At 42.0% G+C, this 18,431-nt stretch overlaps 1 protein-coding gene across 1 annotated transcript in view; it reads left to right on the top strand.

The window, feature by feature from the left end:
- The window catches only part of LOC139750148 (MAM and LDL-receptor class A domain-containing protein 1-like), a 308,596-nt gene that overhangs the window by 81,265 nt on the left and 208,900 nt on the right, over positions 1–18,431 (top strand). Inside the window, 3 exon segments of the mRNA XM_071664474.1 lie at positions 6,821–6,955; positions 7,454–7,578; positions 8,946–9,219. Coding sequence (XP_071520575.1) covers positions 6,821–6,955; positions 7,454–7,578; positions 8,946–9,219 — 534 coding nt within the window.

Below are 18,431 nucleotides of genomic sequence, written 5' to 3'. Positions count from 1 at the left end.
ATCATCAGCGAACAACAACTGCCTCACTTCCCAAGCTCTCTCATCCCCAACAGACTTCATACTTGCCCGACTTTCCAAAACTCTTGCATTCACCTCCCTAACAACCTCATCCATAAACAAATTAAACAAACATGGAGACATCACGCACCCCTGCCGCAAACCTACATTCACTGAGAACCAATCACTTTCCTCTCTTCCTACACGTACACATGCCTTACATCCTCGATAAAAACTTTTCACTGCTTCTAACAACTTGCCTCCCATACCACATATTCTTAATACCTTCCACAGAGCATCTCTATCAACTCTATCATATGCCTTCTCCAGATCCATAAATGCTACATACAAATCCATTTGCTTTTCTAAGTATTTCTCACATACATTCTTCAAAGCAAACACCTGATCCACGCATCCTCTATCACTTCTGAAACCACACTGCTCTTCCCCAATCTGATGCCTTCTACATGCCTTCACCCTCGCAATCAGTACCCTCCCATGTAATTTACGAGGAATACTCAACAAACTTATATCTCTGTAATTTGAGCACTCACTCTTATCCCCTTTGCCTTTGTACAATGGCACTATGCAAGCATTCCGCCAATCCTCAGGCACCTCACCATGAGTCATACATACATTAAATAACCTTACCAACCAGTCAACAATACAATCACCCCCTTTTTTAAGAAATTCCACTGCAATACCATCCAAACCTACTGCCTTGCCGGCTTTCATCTTCCGTAAAGCTTTTACTACCTCTTCTCTGTTTACCAAATCGTTTTCCCTAACCCTCTCACTTTGCACACCACCTCGACCAAAACACCCTATATCTGCCACTCTATCATCAAACACATTCAACAAACCTTCAAAATACTCACTCCACCTCCTTCTCACATCACCACTACTTGTTATCACCTCACCATTAGCCCCCTTCACTGAAGTTCCCATTTGCTCCCTTGTCTTACGCACTTTATTTACCTCCTTCCAAAACATCTTTTTATTCTCCCTAAAATTTAATGATACTCTCTCACCCCAACTCTCATTTGCCCGCTTTTTCACCTCTTGCACCTTTCTCTTGACGTCCTGCCTCTTTCTTTTATACATCTCCCACTCATTTGCATCTTTTCCCTGCAAAAATCGTCCAAATGCCTCTCTCTTCACTTTCACTGATAATCTTACTTCTTCATCCCACCACTCACTACCCTTTCTAATCTGCCCACCTCCCAATCTTCTCATGCCACATGCATCTTTTGCGCAAGCCATCACTGCTTCCCTAAATACATCCCAATCCTCCCTTACCTCCTTTATTCTCACCTTTTTCCATTCTGTACTCAGTCTCTCCTGGTACTTCCTCACACGAGTCTCCTTCCCAAGCTCACTTACTCTCACCACTCTCTTCACACCGACATTCTCTATTCTTTTCTGAAAACCTCTACAAATCTTCACCTTCGCCTCCACAAGATAATGATCAGACATCCCTCCAGTTGCACCTCTCAGCACAATAACATCCAAAAGTCTCTCTTTCGCGCGCCTATCAATTAACAAGTAATCCAATAACGCTCTCTGGCCATCTCTCCTACTTACATACGTATACTTATGTATATCTCTCTTTTTAAACCAGGTATTCCCAATCACCAGTCCTTTTTCAGCACATAAATCTACAAACTCTTCATTTCCATTTACAACACTGAACACCCCATATATACCAATTATTCCCTCAACTGCCACATTACTCACCTTTGCATTCAAATCACCCATCACTATAACCCGGTCTTGTGCATCAAAACCACTAACACACTCATTCAGCTGCTCCCAAAACACTTGCCTCTCATGATCTTTCTTCTCATGCCCAGGTGCATATGCACCAATAATAACCCATCTCTCTCCATCAACTTTCAGTTTTACCCATATCAATCTAGAGTTTACTTTCTACACTCTATCACATACTCCCACAACTCCTGTTTCAGGAGTAGTGCTACTCCTTCCCTTGCTCTTGTTCTCTCACTAACCCCTGACTTTACTCCCAAGTCATTCCCAAACCACTCTTCTCCTTTACCCTTGAGCTTCGTTTCACTCAGAGCCAAAACATCCAGGTTCCTTTCCTCAAACATACTACCTATCTCTCCTTTTTTCTCGTCTTGATTACATCCACACACATTTAGACACCCCAATCTGAGCCTTCGAGGAGGATGACCACTCCCCGCGTGACTCCTTCTTCTGTTTCCCCTTTTAGAAAGTTAAAATACAGGGAGGGGAGGGTTTCTGGCCCCCCGCTCCCGTCCCCTTTAGTCGTCTTCTACGACACGTGAGGAATGCGTTGGAAGTATTCTTTCTCCCCATCCCCAGGGATACCCTGTCCCCAGGGCTATATGTACATATATATATATATATATATATATATATATATATATATATATATATATATATATATATATATATATATATTTCTTTTTTTGCTTTGTCGCTGTCTCCCGCGTTTGCGAGGTAGCGCAAGGAAACAGACGAAAGAAATGGCCCAACCCACCCCCATACACATGTGTATACATACGTCCACACACGCAAATATACATACCTACACAGCTTTCCATGGTTTACCCCAGACGCTTCACATGCCTTGATTCAATCCACTGGCAGCACGTCAACCCCGGTATACCACATCGCTCCAAATCACTCTATTCCTTGCCCTCCTTTCACCCTCCTGCATGTTCAGGCCCCGATCACACAAAATCTTTTTCACTCCATCTTTCCACCTCCAATATGGTCTCCCTCTTCTCCTCGTTCCCTCCACCTCCGACACATATATTCTCTTGGTCAATCTTTCCTCACTCATTCTCTCCATGTGCCCAAACCATTTCAAGACACCCTCTTCTGCTCTCTCAACCACGCTCTTTTTATTTCCACACATCTCTCTTACCCTTACGTTACTTACTCGATCAAACCACCTCACACCACACATTGTCCTCAAACATCTCATTTCCAGCACATCCATCCTCCTGCGCACTACTCTATCCATAGCCCACGCCTCGCAACCATACATCATTGTTGGAACCACTATTCCTTCAAACATACCCATTTTTGCTTTCCGAGATAATGTTCTCGACTTCCACACATTCTTCAAGGCTCCCAGAATTTTCGCCCCCTCCCCCACCCTATAACCCACTTCCGCTTCCATGGATCCATCCGCTGCCAGATCCACTCCCAGATATCTAAAACACTTCACTTCCTCCAGTTTTTCTCCATTCAAACTCACCTCCCAATTGACCTGACCCTCAACCCTACTGTACCTGATAACCTTGCTCTTATTCACATTTACTCTTAACTTTCTTCTTCCACGCACTTTACCAAACTCAGTCACCAGCTTCTGCAGTTTCTCACATGAATCAGCCACCAGCGCTGTATCATCAGCGAACAACAACTGACTCACTTCCCAAGCTCTCTCATCCCCAACAGACTTCATACTTGCCCTTTTTTCCAAAACTCTTGCATTTACCTCCCTAACAACCCCATCCATAAACAAATTAAACAACCATGGAGACATCACACAACCCTGCCGCAAACCTACATTCACTGAGAACCAATCACTTTCCTCTCTTCCTACACGTACACATGCCTTACATCCTCGATAAAACTTTTCACTGCTTCTAACAACTTGCCTCCCACACCATATATTCTTAATACCTTCCACAGAGCATCTCTATCAACTCTATCATATGCCTTCTCCAGATCCATATATGCTACATACAAATCCATTTGCTTTTCTAAGTATTTCTCACATACATTCTTCAAAGCAAACACCTGATCCACACATCCTCTACCACTTCTGAAACCACACTGCTCTTCCCCAATCTGATGCTCTGTACATGCCTTCACCCTCTCAATCAATACCCTCCCATATAATTTGCCAGGAATACTCAACAAACTTATACCTCTGTAATTTGAGCACTCACTCTTATCCCCTTTGCCTTTGTACAATGGCACTATGCACGCATTCCGCCAATCCTCAGGCACCTCACCATGAGTCATACATACATTAAATAACCTTACCAACCAGTCAACAATACAGTCACCCCCTTTTTTAATAAATTCCACTGCAATACCATCCAAACCTGCTGCCTTGCCGGCTTTCATCTTCCGCAAAGCTTTTACTACCTCTTCTCTGTTTACCAAATCATTTTCCCTAACCCTCTCACTTTGCATACCACCTCGACCAAAATACCCTATATCTGCCACTCTATCATCAAACACATTCAACAAACCTTCAAAATACTCACTCCATCTCCTTCTCACATCACCACTACTTGTTATCACCTCCCCATTTGCGCCCTTCACTGAAGTTCCCATTTGCTCCCTTGTCTTACGCACTTTATTTACCTCCTTCCAGAACATCTTTTTATTCTCCCTAAAATTTAATGATACTCTCTCACCCCAACTCTCATTTGCCCTTTTTTTCATCTCTTGCACCTTTCTCTTGACCTCCTGTCTCTTTCTTTTATACATCTCCCACTCAATTGCATTTTTTCCCTGCAAAAATCGTCCAAATGCCTCTCTCTTCTCTTCCACTAATACTCTTACTTCTTCATCCCACCACTCACTACCCTTTCTAATCAACCCACCTCCCACTCTTCTCATGCCACAAGCATCTTTTGCGCAATCCATCACTGATTCCCTAAATACATCCCATTCCTTCCCCACTCCCCTTACTTCCATTGTTCTCACCTTTTTCCATTCTGTACTCAGTCTCTCCTGGTACTTCCTCACACAAGTCTCCTTCCCAAGCTCACTTACTCTCACCACCCTCTTCACCCCAACATTCACTCTTCTTTTCTGAAAACCCATACAAATCTTCACTTTAGCCTCCACAAGATAATGATCAGACATCCCTCCAGTTGCACCTCTCAGCACATTAACATCCAAAAGTCTCTCTTTCGCACGCCTGTCAATTAACACGTAATCCAATAACGCTCTCTGGCCATCTCTCCTACTTACATAAGTATACTTATGTATATCTCGCTTTTTAAACCAGGTATTCCCAATCATCAGTCCTTTTTCAGCACATAAATCTACAAGCTCTTCACCATTTCCATTTACAACACTGAACACCCCATGTATACCAATTATTCCCTCAACTGCCACATTACTCACCTTTGCATTCAAATCACCCATCACTCATCCTCCTCGAAGGCTCAGATTGGGGTGCCTAAATGTGTGTGGATGTAACCAAGATGTGAAAAAAGGAGAGATAGGTAGTACGTTTGAGGAAAGGAACCTGGATGTTTTGGCTCTGAGTGAAACGAAGCTCAAGGGTAAAGGGGAAGAGTGGTTTGGGAATGTCTGGGGAGTAAAGTCAGGGGTTAGTGAGAGAACAAGAGCAAGGGAAGGAGTAGCAATACTCCTGAAACAGGAGTTGTGGGAGTATGTGATAGAATGTAAGAAAGTAAATTCTCGATTAATATGGGTAAAACTGAAAGTTGATGGAGAGAGGTGGGTGATTATTGGTGCATATGCACCTGGGCATGAGAAGAAAGATCATGAGAGGCAAGTGTTTTTGGGAGCAGCTGAATGAGTGTGTTAGTGGTTTTGATGCACGAGACAGGGTTATATATATATATATATATATATATATATATATATATATATATATATATATATATATATATATTATTCACTTTATTTATTCATTTTGCTTTGTCGCTGTCTCCCGCGTTAGCGAGGTAGCGGAAGGAAACAGACGAAAGAATGGCCCAACCCACCCACATAGCAATACTCCTGAAACAGGAGTTGTGGGAGTATGTGATAGAATGTAAGAAAGTAAATTCTCGATTAATATGGGTAAAACTGAAAGTTGATGGAGAGAGGTGGGTGATTATTGGTGCATATGCACCTGGGCATGAGAAGAAAGATCATGAGAGGCAAGTGTTTTGGGAGCAGCTGAATGAGTGTGTTAGTGGTTTTGATGCACGAGACCGGGTTATAAATATATATATATATATATATATATATATATATATATATATATATATATATATATATATATATATATATATATTATTCACTTTATTTATTCATTTTGCTTTGTCGCTGTCTCCCGCGTTAGCGAGGTAGCGGAAGGAAACAGACGAAAGAATGGCCCAACCCACCCACATACACATGTATATACATACACACCACGCACGCAAATATACATACCTATACATCTCAACGTATTCATATAAATATACACACACACCTATACATATATACACATGTACATAGTTCATACTTGGTCCCTTCATGCAATCGCCTTGCCACCCCGCCTCACATTAAATGCCTCCCCCCCTTCCCTCCCTCCCTTCCCCCTGCGCGTGCGAGGTAGCGCTAGGAAAAGACAACAAAGGTCACATTCGTTCACACTGTCTCTAGCTGTCATGTGCAATGCACATGCACATGTGTGTGTGTGTGTGTGTGTGTGTGTGTGTGTGTGTGTAAAGCATTGTTGAAAGTGTTACTGAAGCTAAACCCCTCCATCACCACACTTGGAGAGATATGACTGTTCCGAGGCTAGGTATGCCCTGCTGCACAGTGTACTAGACTGCGACCATCCATGAATATCCCATATAGTATACCTATTAGTTAACCTAAGGTGGCTTTTAAAGATGAGAGATGAAAGGTTATGTCTACACCATAACACACCCGGGAATAAGGTGGAATAACTTAAATGTTTGATGAGACAACAGGGAAATTTATTTCATTTCCTATGGGACTCTAACTTTTGTATGAAATCAAAGCTATGATTATTGAAGTTTGAAAAAAATTTTGGGCTGTAGTAACTTCTACTATGTTACAGGACATTACTTGTACCCTCGTGTAAGGAATGGTTTAAAGGAAGTGCCACGAGGGCAAATGTTTGGTTTACTCTTAGGACCAGATCTCAACCCTGGAGCTGGCAATCAATGTCTCACTTTCTGGTACAGTATTGAAGGTGAGTCAGAGAATATGCTTATTCGTGTCTCATTGTCTTACATTAATGATGAATTATCATTTTCGTCACATACTTTGTAATGCAAAGAAGAAGGACTTAGCATGTCACTAAACAAAGCATGATGTCGCTATCACATTTTCCGAACCAAATTGTTTAGAGAGTTTCAGAGTGGTAGTTTGAGAACGAATGAAAGGCAAATGAATGCAATGGGATTAATGTTAATGCACAGCTAAGATGGCTTTGTGTGCCTTGTCAAGTAACCAGATTATGTATGAAGGATTTCATACGGATCGGTGTTAGATGTAGTTAAAGGTGATTTTCCTGATTAATTGTAAGAATTTATGACATCTGCGTTATTGATTAATATGGTTACACGTGCTTGTCTTCGCACGTGCATGGTTCACTTTTCATGACCGTTTATGAACCGCAAGTGTATGATCGTCATTCATGCTAGAAATCTCTGATGCACATGATCTATTTCCCCTTCTGTACTGACAGGCTCAAGCACACTGAGTCTACTGAAGTTAGGAGACTTTAGTGAGGTGTTGTGGAACAGGACAAGATCCGAGTCTTTTTTATGGACGCTTGGCCGGGTTGACGTCATCACTGATATCGTTCTGAAGGTCAGTCACATAGATGAAATCTTTGTCATTAAATTATGGCACAGAAATAATGTTTCATAGAAGAGAGAATATTGGGATGTATGGTGCAGTTAGCTGGAGACTATGACAAAATGTGTATAATAACGTATGAAAGTTGTCTTGATCAAATCTTGGTTTATGGAAAGGAGTTATAAAAAACAGATTAGCACTGTAGTGAAGGTTTTCCCCCAATGCGCAGTGATATGTTGCAGATGAAGTGTTTATAAGAGTACATGTTAGCTATTTGTAATCTGCGGGAGGGAGTTTTATGCTCGTGGGGCCCCATGTCATGTACCATCTCTCTCTATATCATACATCTTGTATAATATATTATACATCTTGTCATCTACTATGCATCTAATTCATTCCATTCATCCATTGTTCTTATACCGTGAAAGTTCTTCTTTACATCATTTCTAACAAACTTCTTCAAATATGTTAATACTTGTAGTTGCTCTATTCCTGCATCTTTCAAAGAATTGTTCAAATATCAACGTTATCAACCTGCTTTGAATACTTAAAGATTATGATGAGGTCGCTCCTCACTCTATTCTCTTCTATATTTGGAAAGCTGAAGGCCTCTAGCCTTTCGATGTATCTGGGTTCTCCTCGTTGTGACACCATCTTTGTTATTCCTCTTTGGATTTTTTGTATGCGTTTGCCTTTTCGTTTGACGCGTTGACCATTTCCAAGAAGCTTATCTAGTGTTACCCTTATGTAGCATGTGAACAGTTGGCTGAAAAATTCCTTAGCCATATATTCAAATGCTATTGTAATATTACTGACAGACAATTTGTCTCCTTTAAATTTCTCCGAATTTGCACGTTTTTCTCGCTTATTTTTTCTTTGTGTAGACTACTCTCCTCATATCGTATAATCCAAATATTCAACGTGATTCCTGAAGAGCTACTACACGTATAAGCTGGTTGAATGATAGATGATGAAACTAAGAGGTTATGTGAATTGGGAAGGAGTTTGGCTCATAAAGTAAAATTGGATATAGTTATGAGGGTTTGGGAAATACAATCTGCACCATGCACACGTGTGGTTGGATGTGGAGAACGAGGGTGATGGAAATTAAAGGGCATAGTGGTGTCATTCAGATATGCATTCTTCATATCAAGATGCATCTGGTTGCATATAGATATAGGAGGAAAGATAACTAAAGTGGCGAGAGATGGAGAACCTATGTTATGTTCTTGTCTTAATGTTTTCAAGATCATTTCTACGGATTCCTTTACGTTTCATATAATTCGAATGACTGAAATTATGTTTTGGATCTTTGCCACACAGTTGGTCTAAAGCCACCGAGGTAAGACCGTCATAACATGACTCCTTTATTCTTATAGCTTGGCTTCAGAGCTGATTACCCTGAGGAGGTGGGTAATGCTATTGTTCTGGATGACGTCAGCCTTCTCCCTGAACAGTGTCCCGGTAACTCAGTAGCATGTGATTTTGACCAAGATCTATGCAGCTGGAGCAACCTGGTGGGGTCCAGACTCAAGTGGCTCGTTGGAAGGGGCTTCACTAGTGATCCTAGTGTTGTGTCTGGCCTTTTTACTGACCACACCACACAAGATGGACTCTATGCCTACGTTGACTTCACGACTTATGTTGGAAATGGTAAGGGGAAATTCCTATGACTGTTTCAAACACGTTTGAAAATGTTTTAATATAATTGCTATATTTTTTATACTGTTTTTGGAAAATTTTATATTAATTGTTGTTTTGAAGTAAGTTGGGAGATAGAAAACTGTCGATGTTGTATGCTATATTGAGATATACTTTATTGGTCTGACATCGGACATCTAAAATTACCTTGACTGCAATACAGTACTATACATGCATTGTAATTGGTATGACTTACTTTATAAACTACATGTAGACATGTACCTCATCTTACCGGATGGAGAATTTCATGTGGCCAGATATCTGAAACACTTCAAATCCTCCATTTTTTCCATTCAAACTTACATCCCAACAAATTTCTTCCTCAACCCTGCTGAACCTAACAACCTTGGTCTTATTGACATCTACTCTCAGCTTTCTCCTTTCACACACTTTTCCAAATTCAGTCATCAACTTCTACAGTTTCTCACTCGAATCAGCCACTATTGCTGTACCATCGGCGAACAATAACTGACCCACTTCCCAGGACCTCTCATCCTCAACAGACTGCATACTCACCCCTGTCTCCAAAACTCTTGCATTTACCTCCCTAACCACCCCATCCATAAACAAATCAAACAACCATGGAGACATCACACACCCCTGCCGCAGACCGTCCTTCACTGGAAACCAATCACTCTCCACTCTTATATTCGTATACATGCCTTACACCCTTGATAAAAACTTCTCACGGCTTTTAACAGCTTATGTCCCATACCATATATCTTTAAAGACCATCCACAAAGCATCTTTTTCAACCCTATCGTATGCCTTCTCCAGATCCATAAATGCTACATACAAATCCATCTGTTTTTCTAAGAATATATATATATATATATATATATATATGTATATATATATATATAAATATATATATATATATATATATGTACAGAATGGAAAAAGGTGAGAACAATGGAAGTAAGGGGAGTGGGGGAGGAATGGGATGTATTTAGGGAATCAGTGATGGATTGCGCAAAAGATGCTTGTGGCATGAGAAGAGTGGGAGGTGGGCTGTTTAGAAAGGGTAGTGAGTGGTGAGGTGAAGAAGTAAGAGTATTAGTGAAAGAGAAGAGAGAGGCATTTGGACGATTTTTGCAGGGAAAAAATGCAATTGAGTGGGAGAAGTATAAAAGAAAGAGACAGGAGGTCAAGAGAAAGGTGCAAGAGGTGAAAAAAAGGGCAAATGAGAGTTGGGGTGAGAGACTATCAGTAAATTTTAGGGAAAATAAAAAGATGTTCTGGAAGGAGGTAAATAGGGTGCGTAAGACAAGGGAGCAAATGGGAACTTCAGTGAAGGGCGTAAATGGGGAGGTGATAACAAGTAGCGGTGATGTGAGAAGGAGATGGAATGAGTATTTTGAAGGTTTGTTGAATGTGTCTGATGACAGAGTGGCAGATATAGGGTGTTTTGGTCGAGGTGGTGTGCAAAGTGAGAGGGTTAGGGAAAATGATTTGGTAAACAGAAAAGAGGTAGTGAAAGCTTTGCGGAAGATGAAAGCCGGCAAGGCAGCAGGTTTGGATGGTATTGCAGTGGAATTTATTAAAAAAGGGGGTGACTGTATTGTTGACTGGTTGGTAAGGTTATTTAATGTATGTATGACTCATGGTGAGGTGCCTGAGGATTGGCGGAATGCGTGCATAGTGCCATTGTACAAAGGCAAAGGGGATAAGAGTGAGTGCTCAAATTACAGAGGTATAAGTTTGTTGAGTATTCCTGGTAAATTATATGGGAGGGTATTGATTGAGAGGGTGAAGGCATGTACAGAGCATCAGATTGGGGAAGAGCAGTGCGGTTTCAGAAGTGGTAGAGGATGTGTGGATCAGGTGTTTGCTTTGAAGAATGTATGTGAGAAATACTTAGAAAAGCAAATGGATTTGTATGTAGCATTTATGGATCTGGAGAAGGCATATGATAGAGTTGATAGAGATGCTCTGTGGAAGGTATTAAGAATATATGGTGTGGGAGGCAAGTTGTTAGAAGCAGTGAAAAGTTTTTATCGAGGATGTAAGGCATGTGTACGTGTAGGAAGAGAGGAAAGTGATTGGTTCTCAGTGAATGTAGGTTTGCGGCAGGGGTGTGTGATGTCTCCATGGTTGTTTAATTTGTTTATGGATGGGGTTGTTAGGGAGGTAAATGCAAGAGTTTTGGAAAGAGGGGCAAGTATGAAGTCTGTTGGGGATGAGAGAGCTTGGGAAGTGAGTCAGTTGTTGTTCGCTGATGATACAGCGCTGGTGGCTGATTCATGTGAGAAACTGCAGAAGCTGGTGACTGAGTTTGGTAAAGTGTGTGGAAGAAGAAAGTTAAGAGTAAATGTGAATAAGAGCAAGGTTATTAGGTACAGTAGGGGTGAGGGTCAAGTCAATTGGGAGGTGAGTTTGAATGGAGAAAAACTGGAGGAAGTGAAGTGTTTTAGATATCTGGGAGTGGATCTGTCAGCGGATGGAACCATGGAAGCGGAAGTGGATCATAGGGTGGGGGAGGGGGCGAAAATTTTGGGAGCCTTGAAAAATGTGTGGAAGTCGAGAACAATATCTCGGAAAGCAAAAATGGGTATGTTTGAAGGAATAGTGGTTCCAACAATGTTGTATGGTTGCGAGGCGTGGGCTATGGATAGAGATGTGCGCAGGAGGATGGATGTGCTGGAAATGAGATGTTTGAGGAAAATGTGTGGTGTGAGGTGGTTTGATCGAGTAAGTAACGTAAGGGTAAGAGAGATGTGTGGAAATAAAAAGAGCGTGGTTGAGAGAGCAGAAGAGGGTGTTTTGAAATGGTTTGGGCACATGGAGGGAATGAGTGAGGAAAGATTGACCAAGAGGATATATGTGTCGGAGGTGGAGGGAACGAGGAGAAGAGGGAGATCAAATTGGAGGTGGAAAGATGGAGTGAAAAAGATTTTGTGTGATCGGGGCCTGAACATGCAGGAGGGTGAAAGGAGGGCAAGGAATAGAGTGAATTGGAGCGATGTGGTATACAGGGGTTGACGTGCTGTCAGTGGATTGAATCAACGCATGTGAAGCGTCTGGGGTAAACCATGGAAAGCTGTGTAGGTATGTATATTTGCGTGTGTGGACGTGTGTATGTACATGTGTATGGGGGGGGGGGGGGTTGGGCCATTTCTTTCGTCTGTTTCCTTGCGCTACCTCGCAAACGCGGGAGACAGCGACAAAGTATAAAAAAAAAAAAAAAAATATATATATATATATATATATATATATATATATATATATATATATATATATATATATATATATATATATATATATATATATTTAAATTTTTTTTCTTATTATACTTTGTCGCTGTCTCCCGCGTTTGCGAGGTTGCGCAAGGAAACAGACGAAAGAAATGGCCCCACCCCCCCCCCCATACACATGTATATACATACGTCCACACACGCAAATATACATAACTACACAGCTTTCCATGGTTTACCCCAGACGCTTCACATGCCTTGATTCAATCCACTGACAGCACGTCAACCCCGGTATACCACATCGCTCCAATTCACTCTATTCCTTGCCCTCCTTTCACCCTCCTGCATGTTCAGGCCCCGATCACACAAAATCTTTTTCACTCCATCTTTCCACCTCCAATTTGGTCTCCCTCTTCTCCTCGTTCCCTCCACCTCCGACACATATATCCTCTTGGTCAATCTTTCCTCACTCATTCTCTCCATGTGCCCAAATCACTTCAAAACACCCTCTTCTGCTCTCTCAACCACGCTCTTTTTATTTCCACACATCTCTCTTACCCTTACGTTACTCACTCGATCAAACCACCTCACACCACACATTGTCCTCAAACATCTCATTTCCAGCACATCCATCCTCCTGCGCACAACTCTATCCATAGCCCACCCCTCGCAACCATACAACATTGTTGGAACCACTATTCCTTCAAACATACCCATTTTTGCTTTCCAAGATAATGTTCTCGACTTCCAAACATTCTTCAAGGCCCCCAGAATTTTCGCCCCCTCCCCCACCCTATGATCCACTTCCGCTTCCATGGTTCCATCCGCTGCCAGATCCACTCCCAGATATCTAAAACACTTTACTTCCTCCAGTTTTTCTCCATTCAAACTCACCTCCCAATTGACTTGACCCTCAACCCTACTGTACCTGATAACCTTGCTCTTATTCACATTTACTCTTAACTTCTTCTTCCACACACTTTACCAAACTCAGTCACCAGCTTCTGCAGTTTCTCACATGAATCAGCCACCAGCGCTGTATCATCAGCGAACAACAACTGACTCACTTCCCAAGCTCTCTCATCCACAACAGACTTCATACTTGCCCCTCTTTCCAAAACTCTTGCATTTACCTCCCTAACAACCCCATCCATAAACAAATTAAACAACCATGGAGACATCACACACCCCTGCCGCAAACCTACATTCACTGAGAACCAATCACTTTCCTCTCTTCCTACCCGTACACATGCCTTACATCCTCGATAAAAACTTTTCACTGCTTCTAACAACTTTCCTCCCACACCATATATTCTTAATACCTTCCACAGAGCATCTCTATCAACTCTATCATATGCCTTCTCCAGATCCATAAATGCTACATACAAATCCATTTGCTTTTCTAAGTATTTCTCACATACATTCTTCAAAGCAAACACCTGATCCACACATCCTCTACCACTTCTGAAACCACACTGCTCTTCCCCAATCTGATGCTCTGTACATGCCTTCACCCTCTCAATCAATACCCTCCCATATAATTTACCAGGAATACTCAACAAACTTATACCTCTGTAATTTGAGCACTCACTCTTATCCCCTTTGCCTTTGTACAATGGCACTATGCACGCATTTCGCCTATCATCAGGCACCTCACCATGAGTCATACATACATTAAATAACCTTACCAACCAGTCAACAATACAGTCACCCCCTTTTTTAATAAATTCCACTGCAATACCATCCAAACCTGCTGCCTTGCCGGCTTTCATCTTCCGCAAAGCTTTCACTACCTCTTCTCTGTTTACCAAATCATTTTCCCTAACCCTCTCACTTTGCACACCACCTCGACCAAAACACCCTATATCTGCCACTCTATCATCAAACACATTCAACAAACCTTCAAAATACTCACTCCATCTCCTTCTCACATCACCACTACTTGTTATCACCTCCCCATTTGTGCCCTTCACTGAAGTTCCCATTTGCTCCCTTGTCTTACGCACTTTATTTACCTCCTTCCAGAACATCTTTTTATTCTCCCTAAAATTTAATGATACTCTCTCACCCCAACTCTCATTTGCCCTTTTTTTCACCTCTTGCACCTTTCTCTTGACCTCCTGCCTCTTTCTTTTATACGTCTCCCACTCAACTGCATTTTTTCCCTGCAAAAATCGTCCAAATGCCTCTCTCTTCTCTTTCACTAATACTCTTACTTCTTCATCCCACCACTCACTACCCTTTCTAATCAACCCACCTCCCACTCTTCTCATGCCACAAGCGTCTTTTGCGCAATCCATCACTGATTCCCTAAATACATCCCATTCCTCCCCCACTCCCCTTACTTCCATTGTTCTCACCTTTTTCCATTCTGTACTCAGTCTCTCCTGGTACTTCCTCACACAAGTCTCCTTCCCAAGCTCACTTACTCTCACCACCCTCTTCACCCCAACATTCACTCTTCTTTTCTGAAAACCCATACAAATCTTCACCTTAGCCTCCACAAGATAATGATCAGACATCCCTCCAGTTGCACCTCTCAGCACATTAACATCCAAAAGTCTCTCTTTCGCGCGCCTGTCAATTAACACGTAATCCAATAACGCTCTCTGGCCATCTCTCCTACTTACATAAGTATACTTATGTATATCTCGCTTTTTAAACCAGGTATTCCCAATCATCGGTCCTTTTTCAGCCCATAAATCTACAAGCTCTTCACCATTTCCATTTACAACACTGAACACCCCATGTATACCAATTATTCCCTCAACTGCCACATTACTCACCTTTGCATTCAAATCACCCATCACTATAACCCGGTCTCGTGCATCAAAACCACTAACACACTCATTCATATATATATATATATATATATATATATATATATATATATATATATATATATATATATATATATACATATATATATATATTTATTTATTTATTTATTTTGCTTTGTCGCTGTCTCCCGCGTTTGCGAGGTAGCGCAAGGAAACAGACGAAAGAAATGGCCCAACCCACCCCCATACACAATGTATATACATACACGTCCACACACGCAAATATACATACCTATACATCTCAATGTACACATATATATATACACACAGACACATACATATATACCCATGCACACAATTCACACTGTCTGCCTTTATTCATTCCCATCGCCACCTCGCCACACATGGAATACCATCCCCCTCCCCCCTCTTGTGTGCGAGGTAGCACTAGGAAAAGACAACAAAGGCCCCATTCGTTCACACTCAGTCTCTAGCTGTCATGCAATAATGCCCGAAACCACAGCTCCCTTTCCACATCCAGGCCCCACACAGCTTTCCATGGTTTACCCCAGACGCTTCACATGCCTTGATTCAATCCACTGACAGCACGTCAACCCCGGTATACCACATCGCTCCAATTCACTCTATTCCTTGCCCTCCTTTCACCCTCCTGCATGTTCAGGCCCCGATCACACAAAATCTTTTTCACTCCATCTTTCCACCTCCAATTTGGTCTCCCTCTTCTCCTCGTTCCCTCCACCTCCGACACATATATCCTCTTGGTCAATCTTTCCTCACTCATTCTCTCCATGTGCCCAAACCACTTCAAAACACCCTCTTCTGCTCTCTCAACCACGCTCTTTTTATTTCCACACATCTCTCTTACCCTTACGTTACTCACTCGATCAAACCACCTCACACCACACATTGTCCTCAAACATCTCATTTCCAGCACATCCATCCTCCTGCGCACAACTCTATCCATAGCCCACCCCTCGCAACCATACAACATTGTTGGAACCACTATTCCTTCAAACATACCCATTTTTGCTTTCCAAGATAATGTTCTCGACTTCCAAACATTCTTCAAGGCCCCCAGAATTTTCGCCCCCTCCCCCACCCTATGATCCACTTCCGCTTCCATGGTTCCATCCGCTGCCAGATCCACTCCCAGATATCTAAAACACTTTACTTCCTCCAGTTTTTCTCCATTCAAACTCACCTCCCAATTGACTTGACCCTCAACCCTACTGTACCTGATAACCTTGCTCTTATTCACATTTACTCTTAACTTCTTCTTCCACACACTTTACCAAACTCAGTCACCAGCTTCTGCAGTTTCTCACATGAATCAGCCACCAGCGCTGTATCATCAGCGAACAACAACTGACTCACTTCCCAAGCTCTCTCATCCACAACAGACTTCATACTTGCCCCTCTTTCCAAAACTCTTGCATTTACCTCCCTAACAACCCCATCCATAAACAAATTAAACAACCATGGAGACATCACACACCCCTGCCGCAAACCTACATTCACTGAGAACCAATCACTTTCCTCTCTTCCTACCCGTACACATGCCTTACATCCTCGATAAAAACTTTTCACTGCTTCTAACAACTTTCCTCCCACACCATATATTCTTAATACCTTCCACAGAGCATCTCTATCAACTCTATCATATGCCTTCTCCAGATCCATAAATGCTACATACAAATCCATTTGCTTTTCTAAGTATTTCTCACATACATTCTTCAAAGCAAACACCTGATCCACACATCCTCTACCACTTCTGAAACCACACTGCTCTTCCCCAATCTGATGCTCTGTACATGCCTTCACCCTCTCAATCAATACCCTCCCATATAATTTACCAGGAATACTCAACAAACTTATACCTCTGTAATTTGAGCACTCACTCTTATCCCCTTTGCCTTTGTACAATGGCACTATGCACGCATTTCGCCTATCATCAGGCACCTCACCATGAGTCATACATACATTAAATAACCTTACCAACCAGTCAACAATACAGTCACCCCCTTTTTTAATAAATTCCACTGCAATACCATCCAAACCTGCTGCCTTGCCGGCTTTCATCTTCCGCAAAGCTTTCACTACCTCTTCTCTGTTTACCAAATCATTTTCCCTAACCCTCTCACTTTGCACACCACCTCGACCAAAACACCCTATATCTGCCACTCTATCATCAAACACATTCAACAAACCTTCAAAATACTCACTCCATCTCCTTCTCACATCACCACTACTTGTTATCACCTCCCCATTTGTGCCCTTCACTGAAGTTCCCATTTGCTCCCTTGTCTTACGCACTTTATTTACCTCCTTCCAGAACATCTTTTTATTCTCCCTAAAATTTAATGATACTCTCTCACCCCAACTCTCATTTGCCCTTTTTTTCACCTCTTGCACCTTTCTCTTGACCTCCTGCCTCTTTCTTTTATACGTCTCCCACTCAACTGCATTTTTTCCCTGCAAAAATCGTCCAAATGCCTCTCTCTTCTCTTTCACTAATACTCTTACTTCTTCATCCCACCACTCACTACCCTTTCTAATCAACCCACCTCCCACTCTTCTCATGCCACAAGCGTCTTTTGCGCAATCCATCACTGATTCCCTAAATACATCCCATTCCTCCCCCACTCCCCTTACTTCCATTGTTCTCACCTTTTTCCATTCTGTACTCAGTCTCTCCTGGTACTTCCTCACACAAGTCTCCTTCCCAAGCTCACTTACTCTCACCACCCTCTTCACCCCAACATTCACTCTTCTTTTCTGAAAACCCATACAAATCTTCACCTTAGCCTCCACAAGATAATGATCAGACATCCCTCCAGTTGCACCTCTCAGCACATTAACATCCAAAAGTCTCTCTTTCGCGCGCCTGTCAATTAACACGTAATCCAATAACGCTCTCTGGCCATCTCTCCTACTTACATAAGTATACTTATGTATATCTCGCTTTTTAAACCAGGTATTCCCAATCATCGGTCCTTTTTCAGCCCATAAATCTACAAGCTCTTCACCATTTCCATTTACAACACTGAACACCCCATGTATACCAATTATTCCCTCAACTGCCACATTACTCACCTTTGCATTCAAATCACCCATCACTATAACCCGGTCTCGTGCATCAAAACCACTAACACACTCATTCATATATATA

This window comes from Panulirus ornatus, chromosome 9 (assembly GCF_036320965.1).
Source record: "Panulirus ornatus isolate Po-2019 chromosome 9, ASM3632096v1, whole genome shotgun sequence".
Taxonomy (NCBI): domain Eukaryota; kingdom Metazoa; phylum Arthropoda; class Malacostraca; order Decapoda; family Palinuridae; genus Panulirus; species Panulirus ornatus.
Note: the sequence above shows the minus strand (reverse complement) of the source record. Positions and strands in the feature narration are given on the sequence as shown.